The 12,436-nt window shown below is 50.7% G+C and overlaps 1 protein-coding gene across 11 annotated transcripts in view; it reads right to left on the bottom strand.

The window, feature by feature from the left end:
• Positions 1 to 12,436, bottom strand: part of Arfgap3 (ADP ribosylation factor GTPase activating protein 3) — a 66,872-nt gene that overhangs the window by 2,107 nt on the left and 52,329 nt on the right. For 7 of the 11 annotated variants that reach the window (XM_031350966.1, XM_031350976.1, XM_031350942.1 and 4 more), the window contains 6 exons: positions 11,607 to 11,738; positions 10,773 to 10,916; positions 7,763 to 7,897; positions 6,483 to 6,606; positions 5,481 to 5,571; positions 1,711 to 1,832 (listed from right to left, as the gene is read on the bottom strand). In XM_031350966.1, coding sequence (XP_031206826.1) covers positions 1,711 to 1,832; positions 5,481 to 5,571; positions 6,483 to 6,606; positions 7,763 to 7,897; positions 10,773 to 10,916; positions 11,607 to 11,738 — 748 coding nt within the window. The remainder of the gene's footprint in view (positions 1 to 1,710; positions 1,833 to 5,480; positions 5,572 to 6,482; positions 6,607 to 7,762; positions 7,898 to 10,772; positions 10,917 to 11,606; positions 11,739 to 12,436) is intronic. The other 4 variants (XM_031350900.1, XM_031350926.1, XM_031350918.1 and 1 more) reach the window with 3 other exon arrangements.

A 12,436-nucleotide genomic window follows, 5' to 3' on the forward strand; every position in this document is an offset into this window, starting at 1 on the left:
TGGCCTTGAACTCAGAAATCCACCTGCCTCTGCCTCCCAAGTGCTGGGATTAAAGGCGTGCCCCACCATTGCCCAGCTTTAGAATACTTCTAAAATGACTTTACACAGCCAAGAAGATTCCAGAAGCAAGCTGTTCATACAATATGAGATGGCCTCCTTGTCATAAACGAGATTCCCCTTTGCCTTCTTATATATGAACTGAATTAAGTCTAATGCAGACAGACAAGTATCTCTACAGATACATAAATGGATGTATGTGCATACAATGTAAAGCAGAAGAGAAACTGTCTAGGGCACGAAGGGGGTGGGGGTGAAGGGTAGAGGTGGGAGAGTTATGCATCAAGTCGGTTCTTTACATTATGAAATGTCCTTTGGTGACCAGGACCATGTACAATGAATATACACTAATAAATAAAGCTCAGAGATCAAAGTGCAGTGCAGTGCAGTCCCACTGAGGGCAATGAGCAGATTAGATATGCATATTTCTACTCCATAGAAAAAGGCTTCTGGGGCTGGCGAGATTGCTCAGCGGGTAAGAGCACCGACTGCTCTTCTGAAGGTCCTGAGTTCAAATCCCACATGGTGGGAGGTCCCGAGTTCAAATCCCACACGGTGGCTCACAACCACCCATAATGAGATCTGATGCCTTCTTCTGGTGCATCTGAAGTCAGCTACAGTGTACTTATGTATAATAATAAATGAAAATCTTTAAAAAAAAAAAAAAGAAAAGAAAAGAAAAGAGAAAATGGCTTCTGGAGAATTCCAGAGAGTCGCCTAGAACATGCCACTGAGAAAAAGAACATACAGTCACATTAACAAAAGAACTCCTTCATTTAAAAATCTATACAGCCAGGAATGGTGGTGTACATATCTTGAATCCCAGTACCCAGGAGGGCGAAGAGCTCCAGTGAGTGCTGGGTTAACCTCGCATAAAGCCAGTTCCAAGGAAGCTAGGATACATGGTGAGACCCTGTTTCAAAACAAAATGCTGGGCATGATGCCAAATGCCTTTAATTACAGCACTCAGGAGGCAGAAACGCGAATCTCTACATAGTAAGCTGCAGGTCAGCCAAGACTACACAGAGAGATCCTAATGAAAGAAAGAAAGGAAGGAAGGAGAGAAAGAGAGAAGGAAGGAAGGAAGGAAGGAAGAAGAAAACAAGACACATGAGAACGCTACAGGAGTCACCCAGAACAGAGAGATAGTAGGTGGTTTCCACATCTTCTGTGGAGCTGGGAGATGTCATAGTAGTTTAGAAGCACTTGTTGCTCTTCCAGAAGACCTAGGTTCAATTCCCAGCAACCACATGGCAGCTTACAACTATCTGTAACTACAGTTCTAGGGACTTAATCCCTTCTGTGAGGCCAGACGTGCATACATATGTACACACATGCAGGCAAAAACATTCATATCTATAAAATAAAATACACGAATCTAAATATTTTAAAAAAGAATTTTCCATTCTAAATTCAGATCTGGGGAAATATATGAACCCCAGTAGGAACTTAGAAAACACTGTCCTGAGGAAGGGACAAGCCTTGAATTCATGATCTTCCTGCCTCAGCCCCTAGTGGCTGTGATTACCTACAGTATTACAGTGTACTTCATCGTGCCAGGCTTTCATGATGCCCGGGCCATTCTGCAGCACAGTCCCCAGCTCACAACAGCAGCCCCAGGACCCCTGGGAGCCCCAGCATTGCCTCACTCACCTGAATGGATGTCATGACCCCATTGGCAAAGACGGAAAGTTTTCCAGCAACGGAGCGCACACCTTGCTTGAACTGCGCCATGTCCGGGGCATTGGGCAGCACATTCGAGAGGTTGTAGTTTCCTGTACACAGAGAGATGCCAGCTTGCCCCTCTTCTAAGGACATGTGTAGCTCAGTGGACCCACCCTGCTCTCTGGCCTTCTTTTAGGCATCAGTTTTGTCCCAAAAGTGGGACTTTGCACTAGGGCAGGGCTCAGCGGGAAGTATTGGTCCCAACACGGAGTTCCTTCAGCCACCACAGCAAGGGGGACAAGGGACTATGTCCAGTGGCTCTCAAGGCTTGGAACCAGGCATATCACTGTGTCCAGCACTGGCCATGGGATACTCTCCAGTACTGGGAGGGGCTGTGGCTCCTGTGCTGGGCAGCAGGCAGGTTCCAGGCTCCATTCATTCTCTAGACATTTGCTCATTCATTCAACAGACACATGGCAAGGGCTCTGTCAAGTGCTAAAGGCACAAAAGAGTAGATGGGTGCTTCCCATGAAAGAACCGTTGTAGTCAGGTCATCAGGTGTCTCACTGCTGGTGTGAGTGAGGCACAAGCATGTAGAGGCCTGAGGTGTACCCACAGGCTCAGGGCAGCTGGAGAGAGGGAGCTAGGAAGGTCAAGGGAGCCAGGCTGATAGCTGGTGACCGCCACAAGGTCAGGACATCCGCCCAAGGACAGGGCTCTAGCACGTGGGTTGAACTAGCTAGGGAGGCAGCCAAGATGAGGGAAGGACAGAGAGCAAACAGAAAGTTCTGGGCCATGGGAGGGGCTGCAGACAAGGAGCCTGGGAGACAGCCAGCACCCAGGGCTGTCCCCTCCTCTTCCAGGGGAGACATGGATCTTCTTTAACGAGATATTTGGGGCCAAATTCTCAGAAATGAGACCAAAGCAAAGTCTGTGACTTTACGAATGGCGATTGTCACAGGTTCAAAAAAACACCTCTGTCTGAGACAAGCACTGCAGCCTCTGATGGGCTAACATCAGAGGTCAGTGAGGGAGCTAGAATTTGGGCCTCAGGGTGCTGCCTCCTGAGGATGTGGGTAAGAAGTTTGAAGGCAAAGGTCTGAAAACACACTGAGCCCAGAGTTGCAGGCCCGCATGCCCACAGAGGCTGCACGCCTGGCCCCTGACCAACTTTACACAGAGGCAGTTCAGCAAGAGGGTAGTTCAGGATGTGGGGCCATAGGCTATGCTACACTGGAACAATCTGTCCTTGAAAGAGACACTGAGGGGGCTGGGGAGATGGCTTTGTAGATAAAGTACTCATTAAGTGTAAAGACGAGTTCGGATCATAGAGCATGACAGGCAAAGCAGCCCACGTGTAATTCCAGATTGAAGGGAGGAGACTGTGGACTTCCCAGAGCAACTGCGAGTTAGACTAGTCCGATCTGTGAGCTCTGGGTTTAATTAAGAGACCTGCCTCAAAGATCAGATGGAACGTGAAGGAGTCTCTGTCCTCCACATGCATACACATGTACACAAACATGCCTGCATACATACAACACACTCTTACATGCTAAAAGCACCAAGGGATTAGGTGGGCAAGTGGGAAATGGCCTTGTCCTAACATGGCTGTCTGCCAGCTGGGGCCTGAGCACCCCATCCCTTCCCACGGGTCCAGGCCACAGCCCCCACACTCCCTGGCCCATTGTGCTGATGGCTCTGCTGCTCTCCGTGCTCCTCACCCAGCCTTTCAACCTTCTCTAGCAGGGATCAGCCCTGAGCACCACGCACAATACACACCATGTCTAATCACACCCCACAAGGCATCTACTTCCCAGGAAGCACATACACAGACCATGAACCCCAGACTGCTTGATCTGACCCTGGCAAGTGATGTGGGATGAGGTCAAAGACTTGCTCTGACACTAACATAGACTCTTTGCTGAAGTGCATGTCAAATAAGGAGTCCTCGGCAGGCAGATCTCTGAGTTCGAGGCCAGCTGGTCTACAGAGTGAATTCCAGGATGGCCATGAGTAGTCATCTGTAAGGCTATTCAGCAGCTCAGCATGGTGCCTGCTGCTGGGGGGGGGGGGGGGGGGAGCAGGGGTGGGATTTCAGATAGGCAGCCACAGCAGTTCTACCTACCTGGGCTCAGTAGAGGGGCAAGCTCTGCTCAAGGCAGACATAGTCATGGGTGGCCTGGCACCCTAGGGAGTACCTCACAAAACGCGGAGTTGCTATGGACCCAGAATCAGAGTTCAGTGGACCTTTGTTCTGTGGTTGGGGCAGAAGGAAGTCTGAGCTGGCCAGAGCTCTGTAACAACGTGCAGAGCAGAAGGGTGTGCTCGCTTCAAAGAGCTCTTGTTTTCTTTTCTTCTTTTTTTGTTTTCTTTCGCTTTTTTTTTTTTAAACAATAATGTTTTGGAGTAAATGTTCCAGGAAATTAATTAGAAAAGCATTCAGAGACCTCAACAGCCTTGATCTTGGGACTGAGCAGTCTGACTGGCTCCCGGCACTGCCAGGGCAGGCGCTCTGCTGGGAGACCTTGAGGAGGCTGAGTGCCTTTATGGCAGGGTCACATCACAGCAGGAAGCTGGCTTGACAAAAGGCTAGGCAGTGAGGGTCAGACTGAAGCCAGGAGGCAGGGCTGCTCTAGCTAAAGCGTCACTGGGCAGTGACTGACCAAGAACAGCACCCCTGCAGCTGAAGTCAGGAAGGCTGGGCTTGGGGAGCCAGGGCCTCGGCCCAGCCCTGTCACAGCTGGCCCACCTGTCTCTCTGAACATTGTTGCCTACCTGCCAGGCACTCTGCCAGCACACGCACACACCAGCCTAGGACAGTTCTCCTGGCTTAAGCCCAGGAAGCTGGCAGTGCTGCTGTATCTAAGGCCCAAACCTCCACACAGGAAGTTCCACAGTTGAGACGACCATATTCCTCCTCTGTGGAAGCTGCATCCAATCCACATGTCTGAGAGGTGGTGTGGCCACCAGGATGGCTACCCTCCACAAACACTCAGGCCTATGCACACCAAAGGCAGTCTGGTGGTGAAGTGTGCACAAGTGAAGCATACAGAGAGCACTCAGCCTGCAGTGCTGGCCCCTGAGACCTCTTCCTCTTGGTTCTTTTCCTGAAACGACCTCAGAGGCTGCTGCCATTTCACCCTCACCCTGTGGCCTGGTGGGCTGTGTGGGGTGTTCATGCAGGATAGGGACTACATAGGTCAATTCAGAAGGCACAACTCTGTGGATAGTGAAGGGCCTACTCTGAGCTCATGGATGGACTCCAGCCCAGGGATGACCAGATGCCTCCTGCAGAGATGTAGTAGGCAGTGGAGTCAGGCCTTTCTTCTCCACCTGCCCACTCCCAAGCTGCATTGTGTCTTTCTTGAGGAGCTACTCGCTCCTTCCCACCTGTGTGTCCTGAGGGCTCAGGGCCTGTGAGGTCACTCCAGGACTGATACCTTACACAGTATCTCACGTCAATCACGCCACAGGCAGGAGACAGAGGCCAACTAGCCAGTGGCTGGCATCTCACAGGTCACAGGAACCCCTGCCACCTCTATGAACAATGTTCTTGATACTAAGTTGCCAGATGACAGGGGCGCTGTGGCATAAACGTCATGTCATGACTTGGTCTCAGGGCCCACCTTAGCTCTCATTGCTCACATAGGAACAAGGCATAAGGTACTGACTGGGGCACGGAATCTTGGGAAGGGAAAGGTCCTATGGGGGTGCATTGCCGGGGCTGTGGACACCCTGGAGCCCCATGAGCCCCTCACCTGCGGTCTGCTTCCTCTGTTCATCGAAAAGATCTGCAGAGCTTATGGAGGAGCTGGTGGAGAGCCTCTCCAGCCGCGCCCGGGTTTCAAACTAGACAGAAAAAGAGGCAGAGTCAGACTCCAAGAACTGCTAAGGAGAGACAGGGGTGTTCCCCTGGCTCTCTACCTCCCACCGCACCCCAAGCCAGGGCCTGGAGATGGGTGTGTTTTGCAATGATGGAGGTCATAGGTGGGTGGGGCAACATCCCGAGTCACTGCCATTGTGGTCAGTCTGAGGGACAGCCAGAGTTCACACACTGCTCTCAACTACTCCTTAGAAAATGCCCACACCACTTAGCACATCAATTTGAATGGCTTCAAGTGTGTGTGTGTGGGGGGGGTACTCGGTTGGAACCGAGGGCTTTGAGTATATTAGGCAAGTGCTTTTCCAAGAGCTGCCCTTCAGCCCATCAGTTTTAAGATAAGTGTTGGAGGGATCCCTCTGGCCATGAGGCCTCTGCTCTGAGACAAACCAGCACCCCCAGGGACTGACCTGTCACAGTTCAGCTCCCCACCCCCACCCCACTCCTTGCATTTGAGCACTAGGAAGAAAAAGGAAAAAGGCGTAGTTAGCTTCAGCTTAGCCAGACTCCTGGGTGAATGTGTTTGTTTCTGAGACAGGGGACAGCTGGGTAATGCAGCATCTGCCCACAAACATATCCAGGCTTTATTTAACTGGGGTTAAACTGATTAAAAATAATTGCTGCTACATAAAAACCTCCTAAATTTACTCAAAGGCTACTGGCTGATGCTGGTCTCCCTAGAGAGGAAGGACAGCAATGAAATGGGGTCCCTGACTCCTCAGTCTCTCAGATGCCTTGGGCAAGCCTGGGCTCCAGCACTGTTGTCTGGGAGTGTCTGGTCAGGTCCCTTCTCTCTCAGCAGCCTGTCCATACATGGTCCCCACAGCTTAGCTTCCTTCCTGGTTCTCAGGGTTACTGTAGGAGCTCTCTGTGCCCTTACATCTGCCTGGGCTTGGATTCCAAAGTACATGTCAGAGGATATGGCCTTGACATTGCCAAACTTCTTCTGGGCTTCGTCTGTATTGCCAATGGGCTCATACTCTGGCTTCCGGCGAGCACTGGGCCTACAGGAAAAAAACCCCAAGCTGTGGTGAAGCAAGCTCAGTTCACACTCCACTTGTATGGAGTCTTACATCTCAGCTGTGTTAGAAGACACTCACTATGCTGTGTGAGCACACAAGGACGTGTCCATCCATCACACAGGACATCGCAGTTATGGGCGACCTCAGGCTACGTGTGTAAAGTCCCTTGTGTGGACAATGAATGATGACCTCCTGCTATCACCTGTAGAGGAAGCTCTTCAACAGGTGAGCTGTGGAGGCTACCCCAACCTAAGTCTCTGTAGTCGGAGGACAGAGTTCAGAGCCAGATGGGCAAAGGCAGTTACTGGATGACCAGTCCACACAACATCTTCCTGCATGGAAATGTCAAAAAACAAAACAAAACAAAACAAAAACAAAAACAAAAACAAAAAAACCTGGCAGGGCCTGCAGCTGAAGACAGAGCAAGAAACTTGGGGGCGACAGAATGCCTTATGCTTTGTTCTTGATGGTCATTGCATGGCCATACGTTAGTCAAAATTATGAGAACTGCATCAGTTCTGATGTGGTGGCATGAGCTGTAATCTGAGGCAAAGGCAGGAGGATGTCAATTTTGAGGCTAGCCTAGGCAACTCAATGAAACACTGCCTCAAAATAAAACATAAAATTATATTGAAAAGGGCGCAAGTGTAGTTCAGGACAGTGTGCTTGCCAAGCATGCTTCAGGTGCTGGGTTTAATCCACCATACTCTCTGGCCTATAGATATCAGCCTGCTCCCCGCCACACATACAAATGTGCACACCCACACACACATATTCCTAGCACCACACATACATATTCAGGTATACACATCTCCATACATCACCAGGACTACACACACACAGACACAACTCCCTGCCCCATATATATACATATATACCCAGAAACATAGACCAGCCTACAGAACTGTTTCCTAGGGAAGGGGGCTCTTCAAAATGGGGGAAGGTGACTCATCCACGAGGCAGGTCACTAACCCATGGACTGAGAATCCCTAGGAAACTTTCTAACCACCACAGTTATTTCTGACACATGGTCCCAATGCACAGCCATTTCCTAAAGCAGGACAGAATATGTATGACATAGGCATTGCCCACTGGTCCTGTGACAGAGGCACCCAGCTCCCCAGCCTGCAGCTCCCACCTCTCTGAAGAGCCTGTGCTTCTCATGGCAGGCTCAGGGTCTCTGCTGCTATCTTTCTTCCAGTAGGAATCGGCACTGTCATCCCAGCTGGAAAAGGAGCTGCTTCTTAGCTCCATTGGGTCGTCAAAGTACCTGCTGGAGAGGAAGGAACAGTGACGGGGACTTATGGATGCTGTCCCGATTGGAGTTCTAACTTCCCTGCCCAGTCATGTGCTGACGGGCTGCTGTGACAGACACTAGGTTGGCCAATGAACACGAGCCCACATGAGGCGTTCCCTTTGAGGTCTCCTCAGCGAAGAGACACAGCCTTCCCTCTGCTGTAGCCTTAGGCTGCTGAGACCGCCATCCCCACGGACAGTCACGGCGCCCATGGCATAGCTGAGAAGAGGTTGGTTGGTCCCTTAGATAGGTAGGAGCCGAGATAGTCAGGTTTTTGTCAACAGTGAGACTCTAGGGCTTAGTGTTGAGGAGATCAGCACCATCACAGGACAGGAACATTCTTCATCTACCTGAGTGAAAAAACCTATCTGGACTGGAGAGCATTGGGGTACCTTTCAACTACCCTAGAGAAAATCCACCTGCATAGGTGCTCTGAGCAGTCCACACACGGGGTCTTCCCTACTCCTCATTCACTCACAAAGGACACTCTGCTCTGGTACCCTAGGGATACCCAGTCACTCACAGGCAACACTACGCCAGCCAGTCTGCCCAGGCATCAGTCTCATGCCAGGACTCAGCAGCTCTCCCGTCACTGACCTTCACCGAGCATGGGCTTTGATTTCTGGGTCCTACTTCCCCATGAGCTTTTTCTTCACGCTAGCCCTCACACTGCACTTTCCTCTCCTCTGAACACACCCCTGCAGTTCCTGTCAAAGCCCCTAACAGCACACTGTCCTGCCGTCAGCCACATCCCCCACCAAAAGCCATTTGGACTCCATGGGGCTCAGCAAGACAGTCTCATTATTCTGAATGCACTACTACAATAATGCATCATTTCCAGTCTGGAAATAATGGAACTCACTACAAACACCATGCAAGGATACAGCCCTTGCTTAATAGAAACAGCACTCTTCCATATTCACAATATGCAGGTCAGAATGGCTGATGAGTAATTTGGAAGCAGCAAAAGCACTCCGTGGCAGCAACATGCTGGCTCTCGGAGTGTGTTCGCGTCACCTCTGGTGCCAAGGCACCTCACTCAACCCTGCTATGCCACTGTGGTCATCAAGGGAATTAGAGGGAGGATTCTGTCCCTAGACAACCCACGGCTCACCATCCACACAGCACTAAATCTCTCTGCTCTACACCATTTACCCCCAGGTTTCAAACTGAAATTGGTCCCTGGCACAGCGGCCTTTGTGGCTGCCCCTTCTGATTGAGTCAAGAAAGAGAGCAGTTTCTGGAGGCTCCAAGGCATATATAAAGGTTGACCCTGAACATAGCATCATGTTCTAGGGGCCCTGCACAGGAAGTCAGTCCAGTGCCCTCCAGCCCAGCTCAACATCCACAAAACATCCAAGTTCCTCTGTCCCACATCTAAACACCATTTGCCCCCAGGTTTCAGACTGAAGAGCTGGCCCCTGGCACAGAGGCCCTTTAAGCCTTTGGGGCTGACCCTTTTGACTGAGTCAAGGCGTTTCTGAAGGCTCCAAGGCCCCACTCCGCAGGAGACCTTACCCAGAACCCTTTCTCTTTCTCTCACCTGCCCTGCTATCTGAGCACTGAGTTGGCTCTCCATGAAAGTGACTCTGCCTCTTTCTATACCACTCTCCACAGGTCTTAGTAAGGAGCAGAGATGTCACCAACTGGTGGGGAAGGCAAGGATCCTCAGCCTCTCGTCCTGCCCTCATTCAAACCAAATGTGAAAGGGTCTGACATGTGGCTTCCAGGCCCAATCACAGACTTGAATTTCTCCTGGATGAGATGTATCTCGTTTTTCTCACATGCCATGTGTGCTGCTGGAGCATACGCAGGTTAGAGAGGGGCAGGCAGCTTCTGGCTAGGCCACCAAGGAGCCATGGACCAGCCAGCTCCCTTTCTAAAATACTGAGACTCAAATAACTTTGAGCTGTGTTTAAAACAAGGAAAGAGCTGTCTGCACAGTGCCTTTCCCAGGAGGCTGGAGAGGAGAGCCAACAGTTTAGATAACAACCTACCAAATCTGTGTCTGCTGGCTGTGTGACACCAGGATGACTGTGTGACTGGCAGCACTGTCACTCAAAGATATGTCCCATCCTCACCAACTCTGGATGTGAAAGAATCCTGCACGGTGAATGCACTGTGCAGTTGGCCCTTCACAGAGCCACATGTCTGGCGGAGTTCACAGACTACAGGAGAAGCCGGACGGCAGAAGAGCCATGTACTCTGTAGTGCCCCAGTTCTCCCAAGGTAGGCACTGCCAGGATCCTTCACTTAGACAAGGAAGTTGCAGCCTGGAGTGCTTTAATAACCTGGTCAATGCTATGTGGTTCTTATGTGGCATGGCTGACATTCACCCGGGCTCTAGCGTTCCGTACCTACATGCTATGTCAAAACTGTCAAGCATGATCAGCCTTATGCCAGTCACAGGTTTGCCCCAGGAGACAGAAGACACAAACAAACAGGACCAGGCTGTCCTAGTGCCATGGGCTCCTCTCAGGGAACAGTCATGGCTTCATGAATAGATTCATATACAAATACTATTTATACTGGATTTGCTGGCAGCTTTCAGAAGCCAGTGTTCTACCACAGAAGCTGCTGAAGGTCTGGGTGTGCTCCAGCCCTGGCCATGGAGACAAGCCTCTCTCTCCACTTCTCACAACACACTGCACATCTCGCCTAGCTCTAATTTTAGCCCTCAGTTTTTAACTGTATCAACAAACATTTTCCTAGCTGTAAGCACGGCTCCTTACACAGCTTCCCCGGCCTTTGTTCCAACACAGAGACGCTTGTCAGCCAGAGCTTTCAGATGATACCCGGCACCAGTCTGTCCTGGCTCCTAAGGCCGATCCCTAACACCTAAGACCCATACCTGCTGCTCTGTTCAGACCACTTGGAGCTGGAGCTGAAGTAGGAGTCCTCTGGGTCCTCCTGGTACTTCCTCCTTGGCTTTGCCAGTGTGGGTGACTCCTGCTCAATGGTCTGCATGTCTGAAGTCACCGAGTGGGAGATGCCACTTGAAAGGATAGAATGAAACAGGAAATATTACATCACTGGCCTCCCAAAGGCTTTCAGCTTACCAAACAAAAGGATCTTTTGAGGCATATTCTGAACAAACACAAGGAGATCAAGAGGGCTGAGAACCCAGTCTGAGCTTTGGAAACTGGAAGCCATTGTAAGGGCTGACTGCCAGGAAGAGAGCCACATGCAAAGGGTGTGCCTGCAGTATCCACTCCAGCACACACTTCATGGAAACTCACATCTATTTCCTTGTCTCCAAGAACCATGTGTGCCATTTGTTACCATGTGTGCGTGCACACACACACTGTGTCATATATCTTAGGTTAGTCTTGCTATTTAGCCCAGGCTGGCCTTACCATTCCTAATCCTCCTGCCTCTACTTTCTGAGAGGTAGGATTTGAGGCACACGCCACTAAGCTTCAACCTATTCCCTACTGGTTGGTTGTTTTGAGGCAAACAAGGACCTTTGGAGCGCAAAATGGCCTTGAGTGGATCCCAACCTTGGTTTCCAGCCCAGGGCTTTGTGTACACTTCACCCATGCAACCCCAGCCCTTGACATACTGCAGTAAATACCACAGCAAAGCAAATGGCGAGGAAGCGGAGAGTACCGAGGAAATGAGCCTCTGGCCGACCCTTCACCATGAGCAGAGAGCCCTGGGCTATCCCCGGCCCAGCAGACCCTACCTCCTGCAGCTTCCGAAGCCCATGCCCAGCCGCTCAGCTTCCACCTTCTTCTGGCCGCTCAGGTTCAGTCTTTCATCCTTCTTGCTGTTGATTTCCAGATCCTTATAGGCCAACCGCAATGACGAAACACTGCTGGGAAAAGCATACTCCTTAGCTCGGCCTCAGAGACTGCAGCCTTGCGCTGAAATCTAGGCGGCCCAGAGACTGCAGCTCCTGCTTCAGCTCCAGACCGGGGCTTCTGAGTCTCTCAAACACAAGCTCAGGTCTTCTGGGCTGTTCTTCTGATTGTCTGGTACCACGGTGCATGACTCCTTCACCTCCCAGAGGGCCCTCCTCTGCCTGACATCGGATGATGCTTCCCTGGGACACACCAGTATGATGCACGCCTCCATCACCTCCCCACAGGGTCCTCCCTTTGCCTGACATCTGATGATGCTTCCCTGGGACACATCAATGCAGGAGGTTAATCCTACTTATCCGTGAACACATGGGAGCTGCCACCTGTAACTCCAGCTCCAGGTGATCTGATGCCCTTTTCTGACCATGGAAGGCACCTGCATGAACACGTAAACTCACACATAAATAGACAGCATACATCTTTTAAAAGATTTTTTGTTTGTTGGTTTTTGTTTGTTTTTTCGAGACAGGGTTTCTCTGTGTAGCCTTGGCTGTCCTGGAACTCACTCTGTAGACCAGGCTGGCCTTGAACTCACAAATCTGCCTGCCTCTGCCTTCTAAGTGCTGAGATTAAAGGCATGAGCCACCACTGCCCGGGCAATTAATTTTTTAATTAAAAAAATAAAATATAGCTAAAATTGACTTCATAAATA

The sequence above is a fragment of the Mastomys coucha genome, unplaced genomic scaffold (genome assembly GCF_008632895.1).
Source record: "Mastomys coucha isolate ucsf_1 unplaced genomic scaffold, UCSF_Mcou_1 pScaffold11, whole genome shotgun sequence".
Lineage (NCBI taxonomy): Eukaryota > Metazoa > Chordata > Mammalia > Rodentia > Muridae > Mastomys > Mastomys coucha.